The 12,808-nt window shown below is 42.8% G+C and overlaps 1 protein-coding gene across 1 annotated transcript in view; it reads right to left on the bottom strand.

The window, feature by feature from the left end:
- The window catches only part of ATP8A2 (ATPase, aminophospholipid transporter, class I, type 8A, member 2), a 224,812-nt gene that overhangs the window by 54,588 nt on the left and 157,416 nt on the right, over positions 1–12,808 (bottom strand). The window contains exons 17-22 of the mRNA XM_015413822.1: positions 10,987–11,092; positions 9,755–9,837; positions 8,856–8,905; positions 4,692–4,761; positions 4,115–4,199; positions 689–828 (exon numbers count right to left, since the gene is read on the bottom strand). Coding sequence (XP_015269308.1) covers positions 689–828; positions 4,115–4,199; positions 4,692–4,761; positions 8,856–8,905; positions 9,755–9,837; positions 10,987–11,092 — 534 coding nt within the window. The remainder of the gene's footprint in view (positions 1–688; positions 829–4,114; positions 4,200–4,691; positions 4,762–8,855; positions 8,906–9,754; positions 9,838–10,986; positions 11,093–12,808) is intronic.

Genomic DNA, 12,808 nt, shown 5'->3' with positions numbered 1-12,808 from the left:
CCCCCCCGTCTGCTTGAGCACCAGACATCGTGCAGCCAGAAGGAGCCGAGCCGAGGAATGCTTTCACCAGGGTGTCGGTAGGGAAATCCCCCCCCTTGTACCAATGTGTGGCCGTAGTTAGGGTCGATATAGGTGACTAGCACCCAAGAACTGTAAACCGCCCAGAGACCCCTACGGGGGTTAGGGCGGTATATTAAGTCGAAGGATAAATAAATAAATAAATAAATAAAAATAAATGCGGGAAGTCCCAGGTTCAATCCCCAGCATCTCCAGTTATGGATCAGATATTAGGTGATCTGAAAGACCTCTGCCTGAGACCCTGGAGAGCCACTGCCACTCTGAGTAGACGATACTTTGGTGGACCAATATGCTGAAATGCTGTGATTTTTTGTCTGTCAAAATGATATACTGGTAATTATGAAATTACTGTACTTTTTTAAAGGAATGGAGAAACCATTTGTTAAAGCACACTGGTTGAGAGTTCTGAAATTAACACATGTGGCCTTGCTTCCAATCAAGCCAACAAAGTAAGTCCTCTATGTAGGGCTTACAATGGAACAGCATGTTGTCTTTAAGCTGATTACTTTATCTGAATAAAGCCATGCTTAATGCCAGTTGAAAGAATAGTGAATGCAAATGGACGAGGATTCAGATGTTTGCAGCAGAAAAATCTTCCGTCATTCATTACCTTTTCAATGATCTCATAGCATTCCTCCAGCTTCTGAGTCCTGTCTTTCAAGATGGTGCTGGCTTCATTATAAACATTCAACCAATCCCGGTAAGAGTTTTCTGAGAGGTCTGCATATGCAATGCACAGAGTCCTCAAACCTAAAAAGGAAAACACAGAAACCTTATCATATGGAACGTTCCTCAGTCATTACATGGAAAGAGCAATGCAAATTACAGTTTGGGAGAAATGAACAATGAATTGCACACTCATAAGGGTTTGCATATCAACCTCCCAATAACATGACAAAACATTCGTGCATGAGTGAATATGTGTGTTTAAGAGGGGACAAATAAGAGAAAATCCTCAGTGAAACACATGCAGACCCCAGTGGGTTGAACCCCATCAAAACATCCACATATGCCAGGAGGGGGGGGGTCTGGCAATTTCCTCCTCCCACAGTAGCTCTACAACCCCCCCCCCCCCGCTGCTCCTGGGGATTTCCATCATCCCCCAAGAACAACATGAGTCAGGCATAGACATTTTGAGCAGGATCAAGTCTAAAGTCTTCTGTGAAGCTACTGCTTTTACTCAAAAGGATGATGACACTGAATGTAAGAAAATCCACTTAAGAAGCAATTATACGTAAAAGGTTATTAATGTACACAACTGTAACCTGTATGAAAATTTAAGACCCCCCTCTCTTTCTTGACAGCATATGTGGGGGGGAAACCCCATAATCTTCCTTTTTATGTCAAAGAGCACTGCTTGATCACCCGTGGTCCATCTAGTCCAGTATCCTGTATCACCCAGTGGCAAACCAGTTGCCATGGAGGGTCAACAAAGAAGGCACAGAGGCCAAGGCCTCCTCCCCCATGTTGGCTCCCATCACTGGTGTTCAGAGGTTTCCTGCCTCTGAATGTGAAGGTTTCCTTTAGTCACCATGGCTACTAGTCACTGACAGATCTATCCTCCACAAATCTGTCTAATCCCCTTTTAAAGCTAAAATGCTCTAAAAGGGGCTTTTATGCTTCAGTAGCCAGCAGTACAATCCTAAACAGAGTTTCATCCTAATAATCTCATTGACTTCAGTAGACTTAGAAGGGTACAACCCTCCTCAGGAATGTACTGAAGATGTCAGATAATAGCCACGCGTTCGAAACCCTAAAGCCCTACTTGGTAAAGGCCTCCTTGATACTCTTTATGTACTCAAGGAACAGTGGAATAAGATGGGAGAAGGTGATCTTTCACATACCCTAGCCCCCAGCCATTTAGGACTATAAAGTTATAGCTGTTAAGAATTTTTCTTTTAAGTACTAAAAATATCTCCAGTGGCACAAAAGAAGAGGTTGGTTGCATTGGGGGGCTGAGACAATGAAAATGACACCAATGTGATTGGTTCAAAAAGATTAGCATATCATGTGATGTGTTATGCTAAAAAGAAACCTGCTCTATATGTGAGTGATGATCATGTAGACACTGGTTCCCAAAGTGGGCAATACTGCCCCCTCGGGGGTGCTGGAATGATCCAGGTGGGCTGGAACAATCCAGGTGCAGATCCACAAACTGCATCTTTTCGTCCACTTCTTGAAGGTAGATGTACAGGGGGCCACTGAGTAAATTTTTTTCTGAAAAGGGGGCAGTAGGCAAAATAAGTTTGGGAACCTCAGAAGAAGGTGTAAGGAGTTGCTAAAGGAAAGCACACTCTTCTCTAATGCTCTTTCAATTTTATCTGTGCATATTTCATTAGTGTGTCTTTTTTGTTGTTGCGGCGTCTAGCAATGCCAGCATATGCAGTGGTAATGTCAAAAAGACCAAAAAGGCAAATGAGCCAAAGGGAGCGAAAATAGCAGCCAAGTACACAGGCGGCAACTGGAATGAAGGAACACAATGGAACAGAATAAATGAAATCTGATCACTTTTTTGCAAGAGTGCATCTACCCCTTATATTTGAGGGCATAAGCTGTGCCATCTTGAATGTTCTGCAATATTACAATAATCCAATTTTTGTCATTTTAGCAATCCAGGAACAACTCCAGTACTGATGGGGGGGGGGAATACTTGACTTTAACACATCTGAAATTAAATTGCAAATCACAGAACCATGACATGAGGTAGGTGAATAGCTCCACATTATAGTCCAACTGCAAATAGCATAATGCTTGGTATTTCCATCTAACGGGACACATGTAATTCACACGGATGTTGACATGGCTTAACCATGCACAATGATCTGAAGGACAAATCCACATGGAATGTGAACAACCATATTTTATTGGGCCACTGACAGAATTCGACATATATAAAAGTAATGATTCCTCTTCTGGCACAAGTCAACCAGGAAAGGAGAGAGTAGGCCATATAAAATACTTTATTATTGAGGATGTGGGAGTTCCCAGGACAAAAAGTGTGTGTGTGGGGAGGGGAAGGAATGTTTCAGTTCTGGGAAGACATAAGGCTCTTGCTCCAATTTGGTTCCAAAAATGGTTGCTAATAAAGGGAACACAGCCTAGTCCCCAAGTTGTTGTACTCTAGCATTGAGTACCACTGAAATAAGAGATCAGTATATATGATTTCATATAAAACTCATAGGCGCTTTATCTTAAGGGAAGCCAGTGGGAGCATAAGGTTTAATGCAATTTCTTCCACCTTTTTTCCTTAAGCTTTTACAATCCGGCTACTATATATTTCATTTGCTCTTCAGTTCCCTTGGTTTTATTCCCCACATGCCAATTTCTGATCTCTCCCCCCATCTAGTTCCAGCTAAGAGGTTCAGTCATGCCACATCTAACAGTTTGCCCTTCTTTCAAGTGAGTACAATACAGACCTTGTCCCTCTTTTGCCTAGCAAAGTTTCACTGTTGGCTTAAGCAGGATGCCTGCAGTGCTGCTAAGCCACACTTCAGCCCTTTTTGTGTGTGAGAGACAAATTATAGCATTAAGAGGGTTAAAAATTGTATGAGATGCAATGTTCCCTTTAGTGTATACACACTCTCCCCTGTTCTGCCATTTTCCTATCAATGTCTACTAGCCACTGTGGCTCTAGGGAGCCTCCACAGTCAGAGGCAGGAACCAGTGTGGGGAGGCAGCAACAGGGGAAGGTCCTGGCCTCTACGCCGTGTTTGTTTGCCCTCCAGTGCAACTGGTTGGTGGCTGTGTGAAACAGGTTGCTAGACTACATGGACCATCCGTCTGATCCAGCAGAGCCCTTACATGTCTGTTTAAACCAGTTTTTCATATTTTTGGAAAACCCTACAAAACTTCACAAAACCTTTTTTTTTTACCAAAGGCAAAAAGTGGAAGTGTATATACAACAGGCAACAGTTTTTCTATCATGCCAATTTCAACACTCGGACACAAGTGTCTGTTATTGGCCTTAAAAAGCATGTTGTTCTGTTTTTCTACATAAAAAGTCTGAAATCCAACACTGTTAAAGGATTCTGCCTACCTTCAGTGGCAAAATATTCAAGATGGCACATTGTTTGTTCCATGTACTGGGAATCTTTGGAAAGCCTTTCAAAAATGACATTATCCTGCCAATGAGAAAGGAAACAAATGAACAGTGTGTACACAAACTCCTTATATTTTTATGTTTTAATTTTATATTGTAATTGAAGCATTTCTATCCTGCCTTTCCAAGAAATGTGTGGCAGGTATTTATTATATGCAAGGAAGATAAACAGTCAAGTCACAAAACCGCACATGTGGATGGACCTTCGGCAAAGAACTGCACCCCCCCCCCGATCAACTGAGACGCAGCCCTAAGCAGATGACTGGCATCATCAGAACTGACAGAAATGGCCACTGGTTTGATCCTGATCACATAACTGTGCCTGCCCTCCTCAAGTCCCATTTATGCTTAGGGTTGTGCCTTAGTGATAATACTGTTCAGCTGAAACCCTAAATTTTCCGTGCCCTGATGTGATCACTGTTACACAGAATACTGATTTATCAAACACAAAATACCAGGACTGTAACAGAAATCACGGCGACAATTCTCCCTCCAACAGAAATGAGACACTTACAGCTCCTTTGCAGTAGAGACGTAGTTGCCCCGCTGGAGTCCGAACAATGACAGACATTCTCTTTCTATTACTGGGAAGAAGAAGAAGAAATGTCTTCACTGTAACGTTTTTAATTATTATGAATAATTAGCAAAATGCCCTCCAATGGGTGGGAACAGGTACAGAGTATCTACACTGCTTGTTGCTCACAGTCTTTCTAACTCCTTTGTTTCATGGCAATGAGAGATGCATTGGTAGAGTGAGGCATGCAAAGATGTCAGAGTAGAAACCAATTGTCTTGACTGATCACTTTTGGGGCAGAGTCCACAAAGCAGCTCATGATATTTGTAAAAGGCAACATTCTAGATTAAGAACATTAAATAAATTAAGCTATAAGAAGAGTTATGGCTGCGATCAGAGCTTTTATTCAGAATCTGGGCCTGCAGTGGAAACACCATTCCCGTCAGAGAAAAGGAGAAGGTTGTTGTTGTTGTTTTTGCTCTGTCTGGAGGAGGAGGAGGAGATTGGATTTGTACCCCACCTTCACTCAGAGTCTCAGAGCAGCTTACTAACACCTTTCCCTTCCTCTCCCCACAACAGACACCCTGTGAGGCAGGTGGGGCTGAGAGGGCTCTTTCAAGAACTGCCCTTTCAAGGACAGCTCTTGTCAGAACAATGGCTTGCCCAAGGTCATCCAGCAGCTGCAACTGGAGGAGTGGGGAATCAAACCCGGTTCCTCCCAGACTAGAGTCTGCACACTTAACCACTACACCAAGCTGGCTCCTTAAGAGGCAAATACCCGGACCTGGATAGCCCAGGCTAGCCTGACCTTGTCAGATCTCAGCCCTGGCTAGTACTTGGATGGGAGACCTCCAGAGAATACCAGGGTCATGATGCAGAAGCAGGCACCCTTTGAAGGTCTCTTGCCTTGAAAACCCCACGGGGTCGCCATAAGTCAGCTGTGACTTGATAGCACTTTCCACCGCCAAGAGGCAAAACCCCAGGAGCCCCATGAGTTGTGCTTGGAAGGAGTGCGACATTGTGCAGAAACTCCCCGACAAAGGAGGAGAAAGTTGTGTTTCACCCAGGGATAAATCCCCAGTGTGGAGGGAGCCATTGTCAGATTTCAGGCTGTGCTTCTCTCACCCAGGCTGGCAAAGCAATTTAGGTGCAGAAGGCAGACAGACTTTAAAAAAATAATAATAATGGGAGGTGCAGCACATTAAAGGAATATCCAGAAAGGAATGATGAATGTTTCTTATATATCACTTTCCCATAGTTCAAGAGGCACATCTAAATTCCATGGCTAATGCCTAAAGGAGTGATCTGGGAAGCCCAAAGTGAGGGGGAAATGTAAACATGTGCGTATGTACGTGCATTCAACCCAAGCTGTGGGTACACTTTACTGGGGCCCAACCTGGACTGAAAGGAATCATGAGACTCTATGTATGGGATGGGATTGGGGAGAGGGGCCCATGTTGCAAGACTGTAACAGGCCCAAAGACATTATACTTGGATTTGTGTATTATGTGTATGTGTATGCATACATTACGAGCACATGAGTGACAGAACATGTGAAATCCTCAACACATCATGATCGCTGGAAAACAATGTCACCAGCACTTCTGTATTTCACAAATGAGGGGGGGAAATCTGGCTATCAGAACATATAAGGGGAGAAGTAGAGGGAGTAAAATAGGGGGCTATGAGACTAGCAGTAAATGTAAAACCTGGATGGGAAAGGAAAATACCTACAGCATGGAGTCTTTGACCCAACAAGGAAGAAGGAACAGTTTACAGTTCTCTAAAGACGTATAAATATGAGTAATAGGTAAAACAGCAGAGTCAGGAAGAGTGTCCTAATCAGGCTCAGGAAGCAGTTTCCCATAGAATGGGGTTTGTGATCACCCACATTAATATAAAATTACTAGGGAAATATACAATTCAGTATACTGGGTCAAAGAAGACGGGGACGGCAAAGGATGAGATGGTTAGACAGTGTCATAGATGCAATGAACATGAAATTGAGCAAACTTCAGAGGATGGTGGAAGACAGGAAGGCCTGGCGTGATCTGGTCCATGGGGTCGCGAAGAGTCGGACTCAACTGTGCGACTGAACAACAACAAATACTGGGATGTGCAATTGTAAGATGGCAGGAGCACAAAGTTCCTAACAACGATCCTAATTGTGCCTGCTTGGAAGTCTGTCCTACCGAGCTTAATGGGACTGACTATGGGTGCTTTCACACACACTAAAAAATGCATTTTCAATCTACTTTCAATGCACTTTGTGACTGGATTTTACTGTGTGAAATGGCAAAATCCACTTGCACTCTAAGCTGTGCAGTCTTGTGAGCAAAAATTCTACTTCGTGAGCTACCGGCATTAAAGTTGTGAGCGAGCGATTTGGCTACTGCATCAATTAGTCTGACAGGAGAGCCAGTTTGGTGTAGTGGTTAAGTGCGTGGACTCTAATCTGGGAGAACCGGGTTTGATTCCCCACCCCTCCACTTGCACCTGGCTGGATGACCTTGGGCAAGCCATAACTCTGGCACAGCTGTTCTTGAAAAAGAGCAGTTTCTGTCAGAGCTTTCTCAACCCCACCTACCTCACAGGGTGTCTGTTGTGGGGAGGGAAAGGGAAAGGAGTTTGTAAGCCGCTCTGAGACTCCTCTGGGTAGTGAAGGGTGGGGTATAAATCCAATCTCCTCCTCCTCCTCTTTTTTCCTCCTCCTCCTCCTCCTCCTCCTCCTCACAGTTGCTGAAGTGGACTGAAACTGCATTATTTAGTAGGTATGAAAGCACCCTATATATCTCGGAGTATGCTTTCAGATGGCAGCTTTAAGATTCCCTCTGTCTAATTTTACATGTTATTAAGGTGAGAGAGCATAGAGCATTTTGTGGCTGAAACAAATACTACTGAAAGTACTAAAAGAAATGTCACTGTAAAGGTCAGTATGAAAACACCAAAGATACGTACAAGGCAAACTTATGGGTGGAAGCAATTATGCCGCAAACGTGTGCTGGGTCCTTTGAAAACTGCAAAGCCTCAACAAGGGAAACTTGACCCACTCTTCCTAATCTTGTCTATACAAATTAACTGCATTTCATTATTTTTAAATGAAAGGATTCCTTCTCTCATTCTTTATTAGATTAACTGGAAGATCCCACCAATAGTGCTTTTAGCCAGTGAAGGAAAACAGTGTTTTGAGTGTCCATCAAACTCCAGAAAACTATTGGTGAATTGGGGGGGGGGGGGTTTTCTGTTGGCTAAAAAGAAAAAAGAAAAAAAAGATTTTTTAAAAAATACGTCACTTATATACATATATGTGTGCCTCATTAGGTATTAAATTAATGTCACAAAACCCAGGTAATAACTCAATTATACTGAGCAAGAGGGACAGAGCAAAAGACTTTAAATAATATAGAATGAAAATTTGTGATTATGAGTAACTGCACCTATTTTAAACATAATTATACTGCAAGGACACAGGTAGAAAAGGAATGTTATGACTTTATACCACCTTTCATTTTTATTGAGTAGACAATACTGACCTTAATGGACTAATAGTCTGATTCACTACAAGGCAGCTTCATGTGTGTACACAGCTATTTTACAGATTTAGCTGTATACTTAAAACAACTCAGGTGAACACCCAATATAATTTGACAAGTGGCTCTTTTGTTTTTTGTCCTCTGTGTTTTCTTATTTAGTTTCACCCACACAGATACAAAGGACGGATGAAGGATTTGTCTTGATGCATCTCTCAAGAATTAGAGAATGATCAGATTTACTAGGAAAAAGCAGCCAGGGAAGCCCAAGGCTAAATTAATGGTGCTTGTTTCTACTGTAAACTTCTCTGAGAAAATGGAACCTTTTAAAATTTTAGCAAAGGGAATACTGTGACACTGTCAAAGTGAAGCAGAAAACAGTGAACGGGTGAACCGCTTCCTAGTGGAAGGCTTTATTACTTGGAAAGAGGGGCCTTTTGGAACACGTTCTAGACCATTAATAGACAACCTTTGCACGCTGTTTAATTCTGATGAGGCTCGAACTTAATGAAATTAAACTATGGCTATAATAGGAAGCCACTGAACCTAGAGTACTTCTAGAAAATAATTGGGGAGTTTTTCCCTCCTATTTATCTTCGCTTAGGTACTGGAATAGTTTCAAAAGGAAATTTACCTTGAAAATTCCAACACATTAAGGATCTCAAATGTCTCCTCTTCACCTAGCTGCAAAACATGAGATGGAAAGTAGAACTTTAATAGGGAAGAACTACAATGAGCAATGGAAAGATGTAGGGGGAACCATTCTGTTTCCAAGCACATGAAACGAAATATGTGCAGACAGTGCCCTCTGCTGCCTAAAACCGTGTCCTTATCAATCTTTCCCATAGTCAAGTTTATCCATGTATTTCATGGTAATTCCTCAAGCGCAGCCCGCTGCTGAATAATTTCTGGGACTTCATTACGAAGCTTCCACAGAGCCTCCCACTCAAATTGCAGGGTTGGCTGTTCTGCTTAAAAGACACTCATTTCAGTTCCACAATTTACAGTGTGATTCCAAACAGAGTTATACCCTTCTAAAGCCACTGAATTCAACAGACACAGAAGGGCGTAACTCTGCTAAGGACTGCAGTACCAAACCTCTCAACCGCTGCCTTAATGAAGCTGACATGTAATTTATGTTAATTACATGTAATTATGCAAATCATATTTTAGTCTTCAAGCTCACAGTCGATTTCCAGAATATTTGCTTTATGTTAGTTGCCCCAATAGCCCATTTTAGCCTAAGCTTATCAGAGCTTGGTTGCTCAGCAGGGTCAGCCACAGTAAGTGTATGGATGGGAGACCACCTGTGCTTGTATCTTGCCTAGGAGGGGTTGCTATGACACCATGTTTTTCTTCTTCTTGGTTTGTGCATGCCGATTTCCTGTCTACGGGACATTTCTCCACCCCAGCCACCCCTCACGCCAATCACATTCCTTGCTCCGTCTGCTTCTCTGCGACTCTCCTCATCCCTTTGTGTGCTCTCTTCCCAGAATGCACTGCTTTGCCCTAACCCTTTGGATGTGTTCTTACCGCATCAATGATAACGGAATCTGGAGTCCTTCCAGTGAAAGCATAGCCAAGCTTCTTTGCTCCTTTGACTAAGGCTCCTTCGTCTGTCAATAAAAAGAGTCTGCCTTTATGGAAAGTATTTTAAAAATATTTTTAAAAAGATCATTCACTGTGTGGTCACACAAGTATTCATAAGCAATTATATCACGAGAGGTCTGGTTTGGAGGCACAGGACTTTCTTCCTTGTTCTGCCCCTTCAGTTGAGTATGCATTTGTTAAGCACAACTGCAAAGTGTAATTAACTTGCGTTTCTTGAGTCTGAGAGCTTTGCGTCTAGGTTAGCACTAACTTGTGAAGCTGACTTATACCACTGATCTATCAAGGTCAGTATCGTCTACTTTAACTGGCAGTGTTCCCTCGGGTCTCAGGTAGGGATCTTTCACATTACCTGCTACCCGATTTCTTTAACTGGAGATGCTGGGGATTGAAACAGAGACTTTCTGCATGCCAAGAGGATGCTCCACCAGAGCTACAGCCCCACCCCAGGACCATCCAGGTAACTATAACCTATATCTGTTATTGCCAGGGTTGCAGTATTTGTTACACTAGTCGTTTTCAAAGTGTGTTGCACGAAATTTGGGGGTACCTTGGAAGTTTATCCTTAAACACAGATTATTGTGATGTGCCAACCCAGGGTGAGCACTTTGCTAGTCAGTCAGATGGTAGTGCCAAAGGTTGGCTGCAACCTTTTAAAAAATATTTTTTATTTTCAAAAAAGGAATGTAGGTACAGAAAAAAAGGAGGGGGGGAAGGTTTTTTAGGACAATCAATAATATAATAATGATATAAAGTGTGTGTGTGTGTGTGTGTGTGTGTGTGTGTGTGTGTGTATATATATAAAAGCTGAAGCATATTCAAAAAAATTCAGAATTATTTCTGCATCTCAATACATCATCTTATATAGTTTTAACTAAACCACATGCTACAGAGTTTGGCTGCAGCCCGATGGCCCTTTCCACCACCTTCTTCATAATACCAAGAAGAGAGGGCTCTGTGCAAACTAGCCAAAATAGACAGCACACAAGAACAGCATTTTTAAAGGAAAGAACACGCCCTTTTGGTGGTGAAGTGCCCTCTGAAGGCTTTCTCACAAGTAAAGGACATTTTCTTAACTGGCTGGGATCAATGCCCTTGTTAAATTGTATCTTTGTAAGGGCTCTCCATTCCCACAAAAGAAAAAGTCAAGGACCAACCTGGAGAAGAAGCCTGGTAGATTATCTTGTTCCCGTCTCTTTCAGGAACTACGGTGTGACACACAGCCAAGAGCCTGAGGAATTCTCGGATGTGAGCAGCTGTGGGCTACAAGACGAGGCCCAATTAAACCTGAGGAGTCATGCCATAGGGAGCGACTAAACCCCTTACCACTACAAGGAGCAAGAAAATGATGGCTACTGGTGCTCTTCTTAACTACTTGGTAGTCATTTTACCTTTCTAAGTTCCTTTCAAATACACAGGCCATACAGGAGCCCCTCTTTCTGCATTCCCACTTCCTTTGAAAAAAAATTAAGTCTCCAGCCTTTTTCATTGTGACAATATGAGGGAAAATGTACAAGCAATTTTTGTCCAGATTGGGGGGGGGGGGCTGAAAGAAGGCTTGAACTGAGCCAGTTAATTGCTTAAGAAATTCATTCTTCTCTACTCGCTCCCATCCTTTTTTCTCCCTGGGCCCCTTTGCCTCTTTCTCATCCGTTTCTTTCCTCTTTAATGCCAAGGGTGAAAAGTGCATAGAACACTGGGGAATTTCAGACAGGCGCTATCTCCCGGTAGGGAACCGATTCTCAACCGGGTTCTGGTCTGTCATTTCAGACAGAACCCGTTTGAGAATCGGTTCCCTACCGGGATCTGACTGCCATTTCACACACAAAAGTCTCTGTTCCGTATAGGAACCGGGAGGGAAGCGATTTACCTGTCAACCGCTTCCGAGGAGTCTTCCGTTCCCTCTCCCGGTTCCGATACGCTTCTTTCCCGCCTTTTTTCGCCCGCACGGGCTTTTAAAAAATTTTTTTTGAATGTTCGGCTTATAGCGATATATCGATATATCGCTATACCGGAACCTCTAAGGAGTCGCATTCCAATGGGATCGTTATTGCGACCATTTGAGGTTCTGGTATAGTGATATATCGATATATCGCTATAAGCCGAACCTTTAAAAAAAAATCGCTCACCTGCGCGGGAAGAAAACGGCGGGAAAACAAAGCGGTGCCAGTGTGAAATGCCAAACCGCTTGTGAATCGGCTCCTTTCCGGTAGGGGCAAGCCGTGTGTGAAACGGCAGCCCTGTACCGGTTCATCTGGAAACGGAAGACTCCCGGCTTGAAACCGGGAGAAGACTGGTAATGTGAAATTCCCCACTGAGAAGAAAGCTTAAGTAACATTCATATTATTCTGGGATTGCCTCCTTTGTTTACAGCAGATAATTTATTTTATTTGCTTCATTTATATCCCACTTTTCTCCCCAATGGGGACTTGAATGGGCTTACATCATTCTTCTCTCCTGTTTTATCCTCACAACAACCCTGCAAGGTAGCTTAGGCTCAGGGTGTGTGAGGGGCCCAAGATCCCCCAGCAAGCTTCCAGGGCAGAGCAGAAAGACGGGGGGGGGGGATAGAAAAAAGGGGAGAGAGGTCTCAGTACAAAGGCAAACAAGAAAGAAACTACACAGTAAAGACCCCCTACAGAGCATTAACAAATTGATAACCATGCATAAATATAATGTGTATATATAATTTTCATGTGAAAAACACAAAAATCCAGGGGAACAATGCCATACGTAAAATGTGACAATATCCAAAGCTCACACAGGCAGTATACAACCATGAAGATAAGAGGAGCTCCCATATACTACTAATTTCAAAAAATGATCTTCTTTAGTTAGTTCTAATGCACTGAAGACTACAGTTCTGAGAAAGGTTATCTGCTAAGATAGTAATCTTTAACTCTCTGCCTCTTATGCAACTTAAATAATCTTCATGTTCATGTACCCCCATGTGTATTTAAAGTGAATTTTGGATTTTTG

This window comes from Gekko japonicus, unplaced genomic scaffold (genome assembly GCF_001447785.1).
Source record: "Gekko japonicus isolate JY-2015 unplaced genomic scaffold, Gekko_japonicus_V1.1 scaffold931, whole genome shotgun sequence".
NCBI lineage: Eukaryota > Metazoa > Chordata > Lepidosauria > Squamata > Gekkonidae > Gekko > Gekko japonicus.
This window is presented reverse-complemented; position numbering and strand designations above follow the sequence as displayed.